Source organism: Corylus avellana, chromosome 8 (assembly GCF_965113065.1).
Source record: "Corylus avellana chromosome 8, dhCorAvel1.hap1.2, whole genome shotgun sequence".
NCBI lineage: Eukaryota > Viridiplantae > Streptophyta > Magnoliopsida > Fagales > Betulaceae > Corylus > Corylus avellana.
In genome coordinates, this window is record NC_142497.1 from 10,129,532 (window position 1) to 10,142,690 (window position 13,159).

At 34.0% G+C, this 13,159-nt stretch overlaps 1 protein-coding gene across 1 annotated transcript; it reads right to left on the bottom strand.

The window, feature by feature from the left end:
- Positions 1-6,550: 6,550 nt before the first annotated feature.
- On the bottom strand, positions 6,551-12,916 carry LOC132164620 (urea-proton symporter DUR3). Its single transcript, XM_059575155.2, has 9 exons — positions 12,576-12,916; positions 9,402-9,509; positions 9,226-9,321; positions 9,035-9,117; positions 8,733-8,953; positions 8,373-8,635; positions 8,056-8,294; positions 7,192-7,841; positions 6,551-6,925 (listed from the first exon to the last, which is right to left on the bottom strand). Exons 1-9 carry the CDS (start codon positions 12,756-12,758, stop codon positions 6,654-6,656), a joined length of 2,115 nt encoding a protein of 704 aa, XP_059431138.2. The 5' UTR covers positions 12,759-12,916; the 3' UTR covers positions 6,551-6,653.
- Positions 12,917-13,159: the final 243 nt, after the last annotated feature.

Below are 13,159 nucleotides of genomic sequence, written 5' to 3' on the forward strand. Positions count from 1 at the left end.
TCCAAATTTGCTGCCAATGCTCCCTAAAGTGTCTTAAGCCCCAGAATTAATGGAATGAGTTGCATTTTTCCCTTTAAAAGCACATTTTTCCCTTAGCAACCAACAAAACACTAAAACTAACCAAAACATCATAAAATAATAAAGCTAAAAGCTTAGCAAATGCAAATGAAATGGTACAAATATACATTATTTGGCACTCATCAGTATTCAGCAAGGTGGAGTTTCGTTGTATTGTGACAGTCAGAGTGGCATTTACTTGGCAAAGAACCAGGTGTATCATGCAAGAACCAAGCACATTGATGTGAGGTTTCACAAGATCAAGGAATTGGTTGCTACAAGTGAATTATTACTTGAAAAGATTCACACTTCTGAGAATGCAGCGGACATGTTGACGAAGCTTGTTACCGTAGACAAGTTCAAGCATTGCTTAGACTTAAGCAATGTCTCCAAGTGTTAGAAAGGAGAGGAAAGGAGGCGGCATCCCTAAACTTATCAGTTCCAGGTGGAGGCCCAATACTTGATTATCTTCAAAGAGGTGAATACTCGCCAAGGTGGAGATTGTTGGAACAAGTAGCTCATATTCTACTACTGGCCCATTGGGTGTAATTAGTTTATGTGGGCTTTGGGACAAATAAGTTGTGGGGGGTATTTTGGGGTTTTCTAAAATACTTATAATTAGGGTTTTCCTATAAATATGTTATGTTGTAACCCTAAATCATTGAATGTAAAATATATCCACTCTCTCCTGTTGCCGTAAGCACATTGCCGAACCAGGTAAATTTGTGTCGCAACTCTTTCTTGATCTCTCTCTTTCGATTCCATATTATTCATCATTGTTGTGCACGGTAGCAACAAATGCTATCAGAGCCATGGTTACCTTCCTGGGACGGGTGTCTAGACGCGTTGGGTTTAGAGTTGTGTCTCCACTCACTACTCGGGTTTAGAGTTGTGTCTTCATCCTCAACTCTTGACGTGATACACTCTTGGAAATGTAAAAAGACTCACAAGCGAGGGAGAGTTGGGTCAATGTGAAGAGACTCACAAGTGAGGGGGAGATTGTTGTGAGTGCACTTGTGAGTGTTGTGTCCCACATTGAGAAAATATAAAAGACAAGAGTACTTAATATACCTAAGTTGACCTTAGCTCATTAGCTTAGTCTTTTGGGCTAGAGTTGTGTTCAACTATATATATTGATGTACTCTTGGTAAAAACTTCATAACCGCTTTATCTCCCAACAAACGGTATCAGAGCCATGGTTACTTTCCTAGGACGAGTGTCTGGATGCGTCGGGTTTAGAGTTGTGTCTCCACCCATAACTCGGGTTTAGAGTTGTAACGCCCCTGATCCTATAGGGTTAGGTTTGCTAACTTGATCTCTCAAAGGCGCAAACTATTATAAGGCTTTCCAGAGCAATTAACTAAATGTGGAAATAAATGCATGATAAAAATCTATTGAATGCGAAAACATTTGTTCTAAACAAGTAAATTAACAACATAGTTCTAAAAATCCAAATAGCCTAACTCTGTGCTAGTGCACTTAATATAAAAGAAAACATATTTCATGACATAATGATAAGTGCTAAAATATCCATATTTTAGCCCATTAATGTATATTTGTTAATTCCTTAGTCTTGTTAGCTTGTGCAATTTTATTTCCTTTTTGTATTTTCTTCGTTTTATAGGTTTTTGGAAGAAAATGAAGCATTTCTAGAAGTCTAGGGCGTAAAGAACAAATTTGGGAAAAGCTAGTGGTTCTGATAGTGTGATCGATCGTAGGGGACATGCGCTCGAGCTCACTACCAAAGAAATGTCTAGACAAGCGCAAGCTTGCGCTCGTACGCAAAAGAAGAGGCTCGATCGCAAACCTGCGATCGAGCTCACATGGGCCGCGATTGAGCGCACCCATGCTTGAAGAGCAAGGCAATAGCACCATATTTCAGAAAGTGCCCTTTTTCACCCCTACTAGGGTTTTCAAAACTCTAGGCGAACTAGAACGCAAAAGCTACAATTTTTAGGGTTTCTAAAGTGTTCCTAAGGCCTATAAATAGACCCTTAAGCTTATAGAATAGACATAATTCCAAGGAGAAGAATTGGAGGCTCTTCAAGCTCAAGTTTCGAGTTTATTCTTTTCCTTTCTATTTTATTTTATAAAGATGTTTAACATCAAACTCATGTGTAACTAAACTCTTTAGTAGGGCTAGATTGAAGCCCTAATTATGTTTATTTAATATTTCAATATTGGCATCTTTGTGATAATCATATTATGATGTTTAACTTGATTAATTCCTGTTTTATTGAATTCCTCATATGTGTGTACCTGATCAACATATGCATGTGGTATGGTTTAATTAATTAAGTCAATTTGGATAATCGGGTTCTTGGATTAATTAACATGGAAAACTGGGACTATACACCCATGCCCTAGGTTCCGTGTATTTGTCGATTTCCATAGATTTATGCTTTCTTAAAGAACAACTTAGTATACACCCATGCTAAATCTTTTGAGAAAGAAAAGAGTTAGAGTATATACTCATACCTAATTCATTGCTTAGGAAAATCTATAGCTTAAAGAGTATACACCCATGCCCTTAGGTTGGCAAAGCTTAAAGAGTATACACCCATGTCCTTATTATATTATTTGAGCATGGTTAGTGGTGGATATCAAAGCCCCACCTTTATCTTTATTAAATCAAAAATCACTCTTTGTTTTGTTTTAATTACATAATTTATTTTAAGCATAATTTATGGCAATCCTCGTTGAAATGATCTCGTACTTGCATCCTATACTATTATATTGATCTTGTACACTTGCGAGTTAAACGTACATTTATTTGCCTATTAATTTAGGTCGATATTTGCACAACACATAAGCCTATGGTCCTCCTAACTCCCATTCCGGCCTCCTATTCCTTCATGCTTATTCCCTGAAAACAAAAATATAATAAGGGTGAGCGAGAAAAAAAAAAAAAAATTGTTCAGTAAGTAGAACCTCAACCATAAAACAGTTAAGTTAAAAATCGTTTTCTAAAATACTAATTTTTCTTCTATGAAATCTCCAAGACAAAAATATTTTTCTCTTTCAAAAGAACAACAATGAATACTCATCTAATAAATAAAAAAATCATTCTTAATAAAGTTGTTCTCTTAATAGGACATGTACATTGTTACCCCTGTGTACTAGGGTTGCACAGTCTTTATGACCGTGGTAGCGCCTGCGGCCGCAGACATGACTTCTGGTGCTAGTCAATTAACTAACGTGCACACAACTTGGCAAAACTGATAGATCCAACCTTCTCAACGTCCTTCAGTGGGTTGCACTTCCATCTCTAGCGCTGGTACCGTGCTGCTTTTCTCTGAGTTCTTGGGCCAAAATTATCTCCTCCACGCTCTTGCCCCATATAATAAAACTCTTTTCTTTTCCTTCACTTCTTTTCTCTTAGCTCAACCTTGGGCAAGATGTCGGAAGGTTTACTTCTCTTTACTTTAACGAATTACCCTTAAAATCTCAAGTGACAATAAATAGTTCTTTTTCTAAATTGAAAACTTCTTATGTCAATATTAAAAGTGACATATAAATCTTTGTAAGCTTATAAGTAGATAACATAAGCATTTAATAACATTACATAAACATTTAAATAAAACAAGTAATAAGTTTTACATAAAAAACTATGCAAATGAATAATACTTTGAAAGGAGTTAAGGACTTCCCCTTACCTCATACTGCAGCTATTAAGACTGATTTGTACCGTTAATCACCTAAACCGATAGAATTCAGCTATATCAACTTTAAGCTAAACACATAGGTTCTATCTATAAGTCTATCTTGACTATGCCCGATCCCTTAATAAAATTGGATCAATTATACCCCTTATTATTATTATTATTAAAACAAATAAGCAACTCAACCTTCCAAGAGTTTTCTACGAAATTCCAAGTTTCATGATCAACAGATTGCTAACTTCTTTTTCATTAATGGATGCTGTATGTATAATTTACTAAAGACAAAACTAAGCTTATTCCTTAAAAACAAATTCGGTTTTTCTGTCTTTTTCCATATTACTACTCTACGGGTGTTGTTGGTGTAGTTCACTAAAAACAAATTTAACCAAAACTCATATTTCTTTAATTCATTTAAATTTTAAACCCATTGCAGTAACGCATTGTATGCTTATAGGTAAATAATTTAAGAAATATTTTTGTATGGTTTATTATACTTACACCTTTGCAGTAAGGTATTATGAATCATGACTAAATCGAAACTTCATGGTTCAAAAAGCTTAAAATTTGATAACCAAAAGAAACATTCCTTTTTCAATTTATAAATACCCTTGTGCAGTTACGCATACATATATATATATATATATATATATATATATATATATAAGGTTCCTAAATGACAAAAACAGTCCCTATTTCCTCAATTACAGATTCGGTCAAGATATGCTTTTCTAGAAAAAATTTTGTTGATAGCAAGTAACAACCAAAAAGCTTCGTATTTAATATATATTTAGGAAAAATACAGTTTATCCCCCTTAAGTTTTAGAGATTTTTCAATTTTAACCTCAAAGTTTAAAAATTGACAATCTACCCCCTTGAAGTTTTAAAAATTGACAATTTAAACCCTCTGTTTAATTTTTCCATCAAAATAGACAGAAATCTATGAAATTACATTACTACCCTCATGCTTTTTTAAAAAAATTTCCGTCCAATTTAACGAAAAAATTAAACGAAAGGTTTAAATTGCCAATTTTTGAAACTTCAGGGGGTAGATTGCCAATTTTTGAACTTTGAGGTTAAAATTGAAAAACTCCTGAAACTTCAGGCCCTAAACCCTAAACCCTAAACCCTAGGAGGGTAAACTACATTTTTCCCTATATATTTATATTTATATCTTTTATTTCTAAAATCTGAAAAACAATTTCTATAAATCTAACTGTGTACGTTTACAAACCACACAATATCTAAAAAAAAATATATTGATGAAGAAATTTCCTTAGTAGGTACATCTAAAGAACGATAGAGAAGAAAAGAAAATAAAAGTTTTCTCGGAAATCGAGAATTTTAAGAGAGAAATTCTATGCGGATTTGGGTTGCGTGAGAACACGTACGCATTGGTGAGCTTGTACGTGAGTTTTGATAAAAGAGAGAGAAACGCGTTTGTGAGTGAAATGAGAGAACGTGCATGAGTTGTAGGGGGTTTAATCCATTTAAAGAGCATTCCCAATGGAAGAGTTAAATGTTACTTTTATCTAGAATAGCTCTTTAAATATTTAAAAAACCTCTCACATTGAATGAGCCAAAAATATATGTAAAATAGATATTTGATTAGAAGAGCTAAAAAAAAAGTTAAATGTAATCGCACTTTTTAAGGGAACTATTTTATTTTTTAGTGTTTCTCTCTCCTACTTTATTTTTTTCCCAAATCTTTTCCCACCTTTTTTTTAGAAATATAGCTAATCCGATGTAGAGACACTTAAAATGGCTTAGTTAAACTAAATAAAAATGAGTTTTGAAGAGCCATTTTACATAAAAATATGGCTCTTCCATTGGAAATGCTTTTAGATAGCTTCTAGGAATTTAATTTTAAAAGCATCTAGTTAGAAGAGAGATAAGATATTTTCAGAAAATACATATGCTTTAATAAATTAATTCGATAAAATTTGAATTCCCAGATATAAAGCAGTCTTTATCTTATTGCTTTAAATTTTTAAACTCAAACTTTAAAATGGAAATTGTCAACAAACTGCATTACCATATATTTGCATGATATTGTGAAATCTTTTAAATTTTGTAACTGTTTAATATTTAAATATTTAAATAAAATATTGGAAACTTATAAATACAATTAAATTTTATTGACTCATATTTGGGCTTTTGATCCATTTTTACTAAGCTGTTTAGACCCAACAAGTCAAGTATGCACATCTAACCTATCCTCAAGTCTAATATGTAAATCTATTATGAGCTTAAATAATATTCACATAAGATCATTATAACACATAGAGAAACCCTGAATGGAATATTGTGGTGTTTTTTTCTTACTATTAATGACTCTTTTTTGTCCTATTCTTTCCGTTCTAATAAATACAAGCTATTCTATTAGCCAATTTAGCCCCATTCTCGTGGAAAAAGGAAAGTTCCCTCTAATTTTTGCAGGCTGCCCTAGACTCCTGCACCTTGGCTCATCTTGCGCCTTCATTCCTCAATTAAATTCCAAAAGGGCGGTTCATGATATTATAGTACAACTTTCGGATTGCACATTTCACCATATGGAGGGGTTATGGTTCAACGTCAATTTTAATTTCATTTTATTGATGGACATTGTACACCAGAAACGCATTGATGCCTACATGTTTGAAGCCAGCTTACAAATTAAATCCAGACCGTTGAAAAAATTATAGTTTTTTTTTTTTTTTTTTTTTATTTATACAGGACCTAAGCCAAATCTACTTGGAAAACTAGTATTTTCACATGAAAGACCATATTTATTACGAAATCCTCGTAAAAGATTCAAAAGGGATGGTTACCATTAGATGCTCTAACTTTAAATCTTGACTATGAAATGGAGAGAATCTTATTCCAAATTGCAGTCTAAAAGATTCATTCAAGCAAAAAGAAACTAGCCACGCTTATACATATGTAGATTTGAACTTACTACTCAGATGCTTCTTTCCTCTTGGCCTTCTCTTTCTCAAGTAAGTAAATTTTCTCTGCTTCAGGAATAGCCAACATGATTGTGCGCAGCTTGAGATTCATCTCCTCCACCTTTTCCATGAGCTTGTCATTTGTAAACATGGCCAAAACAATGCTTTGGATGGTTCCCCAGCTTTCTATTAGTGGTAAAACAATAATTACAGCAGAACAAATGGTGCCCCATGCCATAGCAATCACTGCCCAGAATGTGAAGTACCCCTTACTGAATACTCCTGCATCATACAAAATTAAGTTACCGAATTATAGTCGGGACAATGGATCTTTCATTAACATATAGAGTAATGCTATTTAATAAACTCTTATACAACTACCAAACAACTACGATAAGTAAAACGAAAAATCAATTGTCACGTTCCAGCCTACTAAATATCATTCCCCTGTCATATATCAATGAGGTTCTTCACTGAAAGGACAATTATGTTTGGAAGACTACAATAGCATGGACTTATTCATGCAGCTACCTAGTAATAGAATTTACCTGCTGGAAGAGAGAGAAGAGGCCACAATATGACAATCAGAACAGTAAAACCAACACCCCATTTTACTATCCATGCTTTAGCTCTCATCAGTTTTTGCTCATTAAACTCTTCTGCTGGCTGCTCACTCTTTTCCTTCTCAACCACTGTGATCTGCCTAGTGGTACCCCAGTCATAGTTTTGAGGCCACAAAATGCTACAAATAGCATGAACAGCTCCTCCGGTAAGTAGAGAGACAAGGTTTCCGGCAAGCATCGGTGCATTTCGCCCGGTTGTATCAAGATTTACCCGGCCATACTCGGATTTTGTAACTGACAACCAAGTGATTATTCCAAGAACACAACCACTGGTGGCACCAAGGATGGCACCAATTGCATTTGCTTTTCTCCACAGAAGCATAAAAGCAATCGGCATAACTGCTGAACCAATGAGCACTCCCATGACTAGATACATCCAGCCCAAGGAAATCCCAGCTTTGTTGAGTATTACTGCTAACATCCCCATAAAGCATCCAAAGATAAGGACAACACCCCTTGACACTCTAAGGATTTGCTTCCCACTTGCCTCTGGATTTATGTAAGTACGATAGATATCATATGTGCATAATGAGGATACTGCAATCAACTCAGATGAACCAGCAGATGTCACTGCCCTGATCATTATAAACATAATCAAAGGTTAAATATATAGGATTTAGAGAACTTGGAGTTTGGAGCATATTAGGCATTCAAATGTAGGAAAAATCATTAAGATGAAAACAAAATGCAAACCTTATAGTATTTCACATCAGCCAATCTTTTAGAATATTGAAAACCAAAATGAAAATTGATTTAACTGACCCTTCCAGGTCTCCTGTAAGTACTTACATGAAAAGCATAGTAAGAAGAAGAACAGATCCTGCCTTCCCCATCAAAGCTATAGCAGTAGCAGGAGGAACAAGTCCATGGCTTGCCTCACTTGCTGTAATCGGTAAATCGAGGGCGAGTGCTCCCAAACCCAGTGATGTTGCCAAAGAGAATGGCACTGCAAACCATACTAACCCACCCAACAAGTAGCCCTTATGAGTTGATGAAGGTCTTGCAGCAATGGCACTCACCCAATATCCCTAGAATTTTATTATTTGAAAAATGTTAGTATCTGAGGCTCATTCTAAAATGGAAAAATACAAGGGAAATGGGCTTACATTGTCAACAAACACAGCGCCAAAGTTGCCAACAATGTTGATAATCCCAAAAACAAGCCCGCCGGAACTCAACATTGTCAAGTAAGACCCTTTGTAATTCCCACTAACTGGGCCACAAGATTGCCCATCATGGGAAAGTGGCTCCTCACATATTCTTGATTTGCTTGCTACTTCAACCAGATGATTGTATACAACACTAGGGCTACCAAGCTTACTGCTTGCCGTGTAAACCAAGTAGACAAAGATGACTAAAACAATATGTACTGAAGCCAAAAGTAAACAAAACAAATCTCAGGCTAAGACCAGAATATAAATCAAACATTACATAGAAAATTTTCAGACAATAATCGAGTAAATTACCTATAACAGAATGTATATAGCTAGCCAAGAAGGTTGCTTTTAGTCCTCCAGCTAGTGTGTACAAAATAACTCCAAGTGGTATCAGAAAGCTAGCAGCATAAATGTTCACTCCAGTCAGTGCATTTACAACAGCAGATCCACCAAGGAGCAACATTGCTGTTACAGTCATATTTGTCAAAAAGCAGAAGGGAAGGAAGACAATGTGCGCCAGAGTCCCCCAACTGGCATTAGATGAAGATTATCATTAAGTTAGAGGCAAAAGATCTAGCAGAAAAGTATTTAGCAAACAGTACACAACTTACCGAGCTTTTACTATTTCACAAACAGTATGAGCATAAGGAGCCTTTCTTTTGATCTCTATAGCAATTATACCAAACAAGAGTACCTGTTCAAAAACAATATTAAAATCAATTACTATTATAGAATTTCTAATGATGAGAAGAATTTATAGAATTTCAACAGTTGAAGGGAGGCAAATTTTCATTGAAGATACCTGGATGGTAGCCCCACTAGCATACCAGAAAGGCCCACTGACACCATATTCCCAAGCAACATTGGAACTTTGCAGGATTGTAGCAGCGCATGTCCACTTTACAAATTCCCCCATTAAAATTTTATGTCAATAGAAATATCAGGTCCATCTAAATGTGCCAAGACTGTGGAAATTACCTGAGATACAACCACACTAGCAATAAGTCCAGTCTTGACGTTTCTCCCTGCAGTGTTGAACCATTCGGATGTATGGCGAGACCCAACATAACGCTTCTCCAGCCATACCTGATCCCACAAGTAAGTTTATGGTCAGAAACAATAAATTAACCAAAAACTGAGTGGTAATAATAATTATAGTTTTCAAGCGTGATGAATTTTCAAACAAATGGTGGCAGAGAATAATCATAGGCTTCTATATTTCATCTATATCTTTGACAGCATCAACAAAACAAACATAAAGTGGACAGACAATGTTTCATTAAAGGGAAACTTCAATGTCCTTGAATCAAATTTGGTTTTCTCTATAAAAACAAAAAGAAACGAGAAACAGTTCCACCTTGTTCTTGGAATGTTTTTGTTATAGCCAATAACAAAAAGAAAGGACATTAAAAGAAAATGGTTGGTTACAGACAATAACTTATTCTTGGAATTCTGCAAGGGTAACCCCTTCAATAACCTTGGCATTTGGAGCAAACAATTCATTAAAAGTTTAAGCCAGAAGTGTTTAGGGACTGATTTAAAGAACAATTTCTGAAGTATAACCAAAGATGTTAGGGAACCAGTGGATTTTGGAGTAAAATCCTCAAAATTAAGTCTCCTACCAGGGCTTTCCTGAAATTCTTGATAGGCAAATGGGACACACAAATTCTCGTGGCATGATATAATACTTGCCTTATCCAGGGGAAAAAAAAAAAAAAAAAAAAAAAAAGGAAGTTAACCGGTGGCCTAGACTTCAAAAAGAGATGATTATTCATACTAGTATCATTAAAAAATGAACATATATAGTTCACAACTTTCCATCGCATGAAAAACTTTTTCAACTCAAAATACCTTTCAAAATTATTAGCAAACATATCCAGTAGTTTTCCTGAAAAATGTTTTCAACGGAAAACGTTTTACTATCAGAAAACGTTTTTTGTCGAAACAAGCGGAAGCTAAATAAAATCCAAACGAAAATATTACATAAAGCATCTAGAAACGAAGAAAAAAAATTGGCTTAATAATAATTAGAAGATACTTCACTTAACCTTTTGAATTGTTATCATTTTTGCAATGCTCCCTAAAATTCAATTTCTCTCAATTTAATGAATCGAACTTTAAATTTTTTTCAATGCCCCTCCATTAGAATTTTTCTTTAAATCCAACAAAATTTCCAAAATACCCTCATTTGTTTTGGGAAAAAAGAAAGAAAAAAATTACAAAGATTAAGACGTTGGTCCCAAGTTAACGGTATTTGCAAAAATACTCATGTTTCAATCTTAGTAAAAAAATTTAAATAATTTTTTTAAAAAAAAAGGTGGGGGGGTATTTTGGAAATTTTGTTAGGATTTAACAGAAAATTCTAACGAACGTGAGAATTTGAAAAAAATTAAAAGTTCGATATACTAAATTGAAAGGTTTTAAACTTTAATAGGGACATTGTAAAAAGAGTGACAATTCAATGGAGGTAAGTGAAGTTGCAATGGTGCTTTGTAGCACCTATAGAGAACTTAATTCAAACATGTATAGATTTACGCTTAGTTTTTCATGATGCAGATTTACGCTTAGTGTTTTTGACTTACTCAAAGTGGTTGTTAGCTGCTACATTCCATGGAGGGATCTGTTTACTGACTATAGTTGATTAGTGGAGATTGGTTGTTCATATACATGGGATTTGTTGCTAATTTTTAGGCAGTGGAGATGGTGGGTTATTATCTAAATCTTGGAGAGCCCAAGTAAGACGTCTGAAATAAACATTGTCTTAGCCCAACCAGTTTTTTTTTTTTTTTTTTTTTTTTTTTTTCTCTCTTTCAACAAAAGACTACAGCACCAAGATGAAAACAGTAATGTTAAATATATTTAGGCAAATACAGAAACAGGGCCGGCTCATGCCCTAGGCGAGTTAGGCCCTCGCCTAGGGCCCCCAATTTAATAAAGCCTAAAAAAAATTTTTGAGTTAAAAAAAAAATTAAAAAAAAAAAAATTATTTTTGACCAAAAAAAAAATTGAAGGCCCAAATGTTATTTAATAGGGCCTAAAAATTTTTTTTATCCAAATTTAATGCCTCAATTTAATAAGACCCCAATTAATAAGCTCACTATAAATTTTAAAAATAATTCAAAAAATAAATTAAAAAAGGACAAAGCATTAAAGCCTTATACATCATTACGCCAATTCCCTAAAGCTCCTGATGCTACAGTACACGCCTGACGCTACAGTACACGCCTACATCATTCATTCATCCTCTTGCCCTCTTTATAGAAATTTTTTGTTTTTGATGAGAAAATATAAACGTTAGTAATAAAATATTACCATTTATTTTCTATTTATTATTTAGCCATCTAGGGAAAGTCAAGAGCCAAAAATATAAACTGCTGTCAACCATGGGCATTTTAAATATCAGTCTCTATATTTTCCACTTTACCTCTCCTCTTTGCTTGCTCTTTTCTGAGTTTTTCTTCTCTGCCTATCTCATCATTTTCTCTTCCTCTCCGACTCCGAGTGACTAAGTCTCTTGTCCTATCTCCAAGAACTGCTTCATAATTCCTTTGTCAAATCAAGTTTTATTGTTCTATTTTTGTCATTTATTTTATTATAGTCATAATTTTTTTTGATAAATCGTGTTTGTTTAATTTGTTAGTATTTTTAATTAAACATGTCTACTATGCATCTGGATATGAAAAACTTAAAAAAAAAAAAAAAAAAAAAAAAAAAAAAAAAAAGGAAGAAGAAGAAGACAAATTGATTGAATCTCAAAAAGGAGCTCTAAATAAATTTGTTATTAGCGATAAATAAAATATTGAGGATAATTTAGGTGAAAAACTCATAAATGAACAAAAAACTCATCAAAAAGAATTAAAAGATAATGAAAATGATATTAATGTATCTAAATCTAATACTATATATATATATATATATATATATATATATATGTTACTTTAAAAAAGAAAAAATTGAATTAAAAAAAAAAAAATTGTTACTTAAAAAAAAAAAAAAAAAAAAATTAGGCCCAATTTCAAAGTTTTGTCCAAGGCCGCAAAATATGTTGAGCCGGCCTGTACAGAAATTACTGTACAGTCAACCAAACATTAATAGAGGGAGAAAAGAAAAAAAAAAGAAAAAGACAATTATGAAAAGATAAGGCATACCCACCAGGAAAGATGTGAAAACAGTGAAGAAGGCACCAAAGCCAAGGATAACAGAGTAGCCAACAGCTTGATTAAGCACTGGCTTCCCATCAAAGAAACTGCTCTGTCTGACGCAGCCACCTTGAGAGAGATGATAGTAGTTGCCTGAGAATCCCAAAGGTGGACACTGCGATTGAGACGTAGCCATCAAGAAAGTGAGGGAGCCGACTGCAATATCTATTGCTCTCTCATGTTGGTTCCAAATCCAATACCAATAAGAGAGGCTTGGAAATTTGGAACCAATGAAATTCTATCTCAACCTCAGAAGGTATCTATCTCTCTCACTTGGTATGACAGGAATCTTGATGTTTTAGTGGAATATTTTTAGTCAAACTGGTTCTTTGCTTGGGGCCTAATTTCCTCAGTAAAACCCAATTATGGGCAAGGTTGGGCCTGGCCCATTGGTCACATTTGCAGAAATTTTATTGGATTTGTTGAATACCTACTCATAATGAAAATTATAATAGACTAATTCCTCTTATACTACTTGTCCATATTTGAATTTATAACCTATTTTAATGCCCACAAATTGGTTATTAACAAATGGAG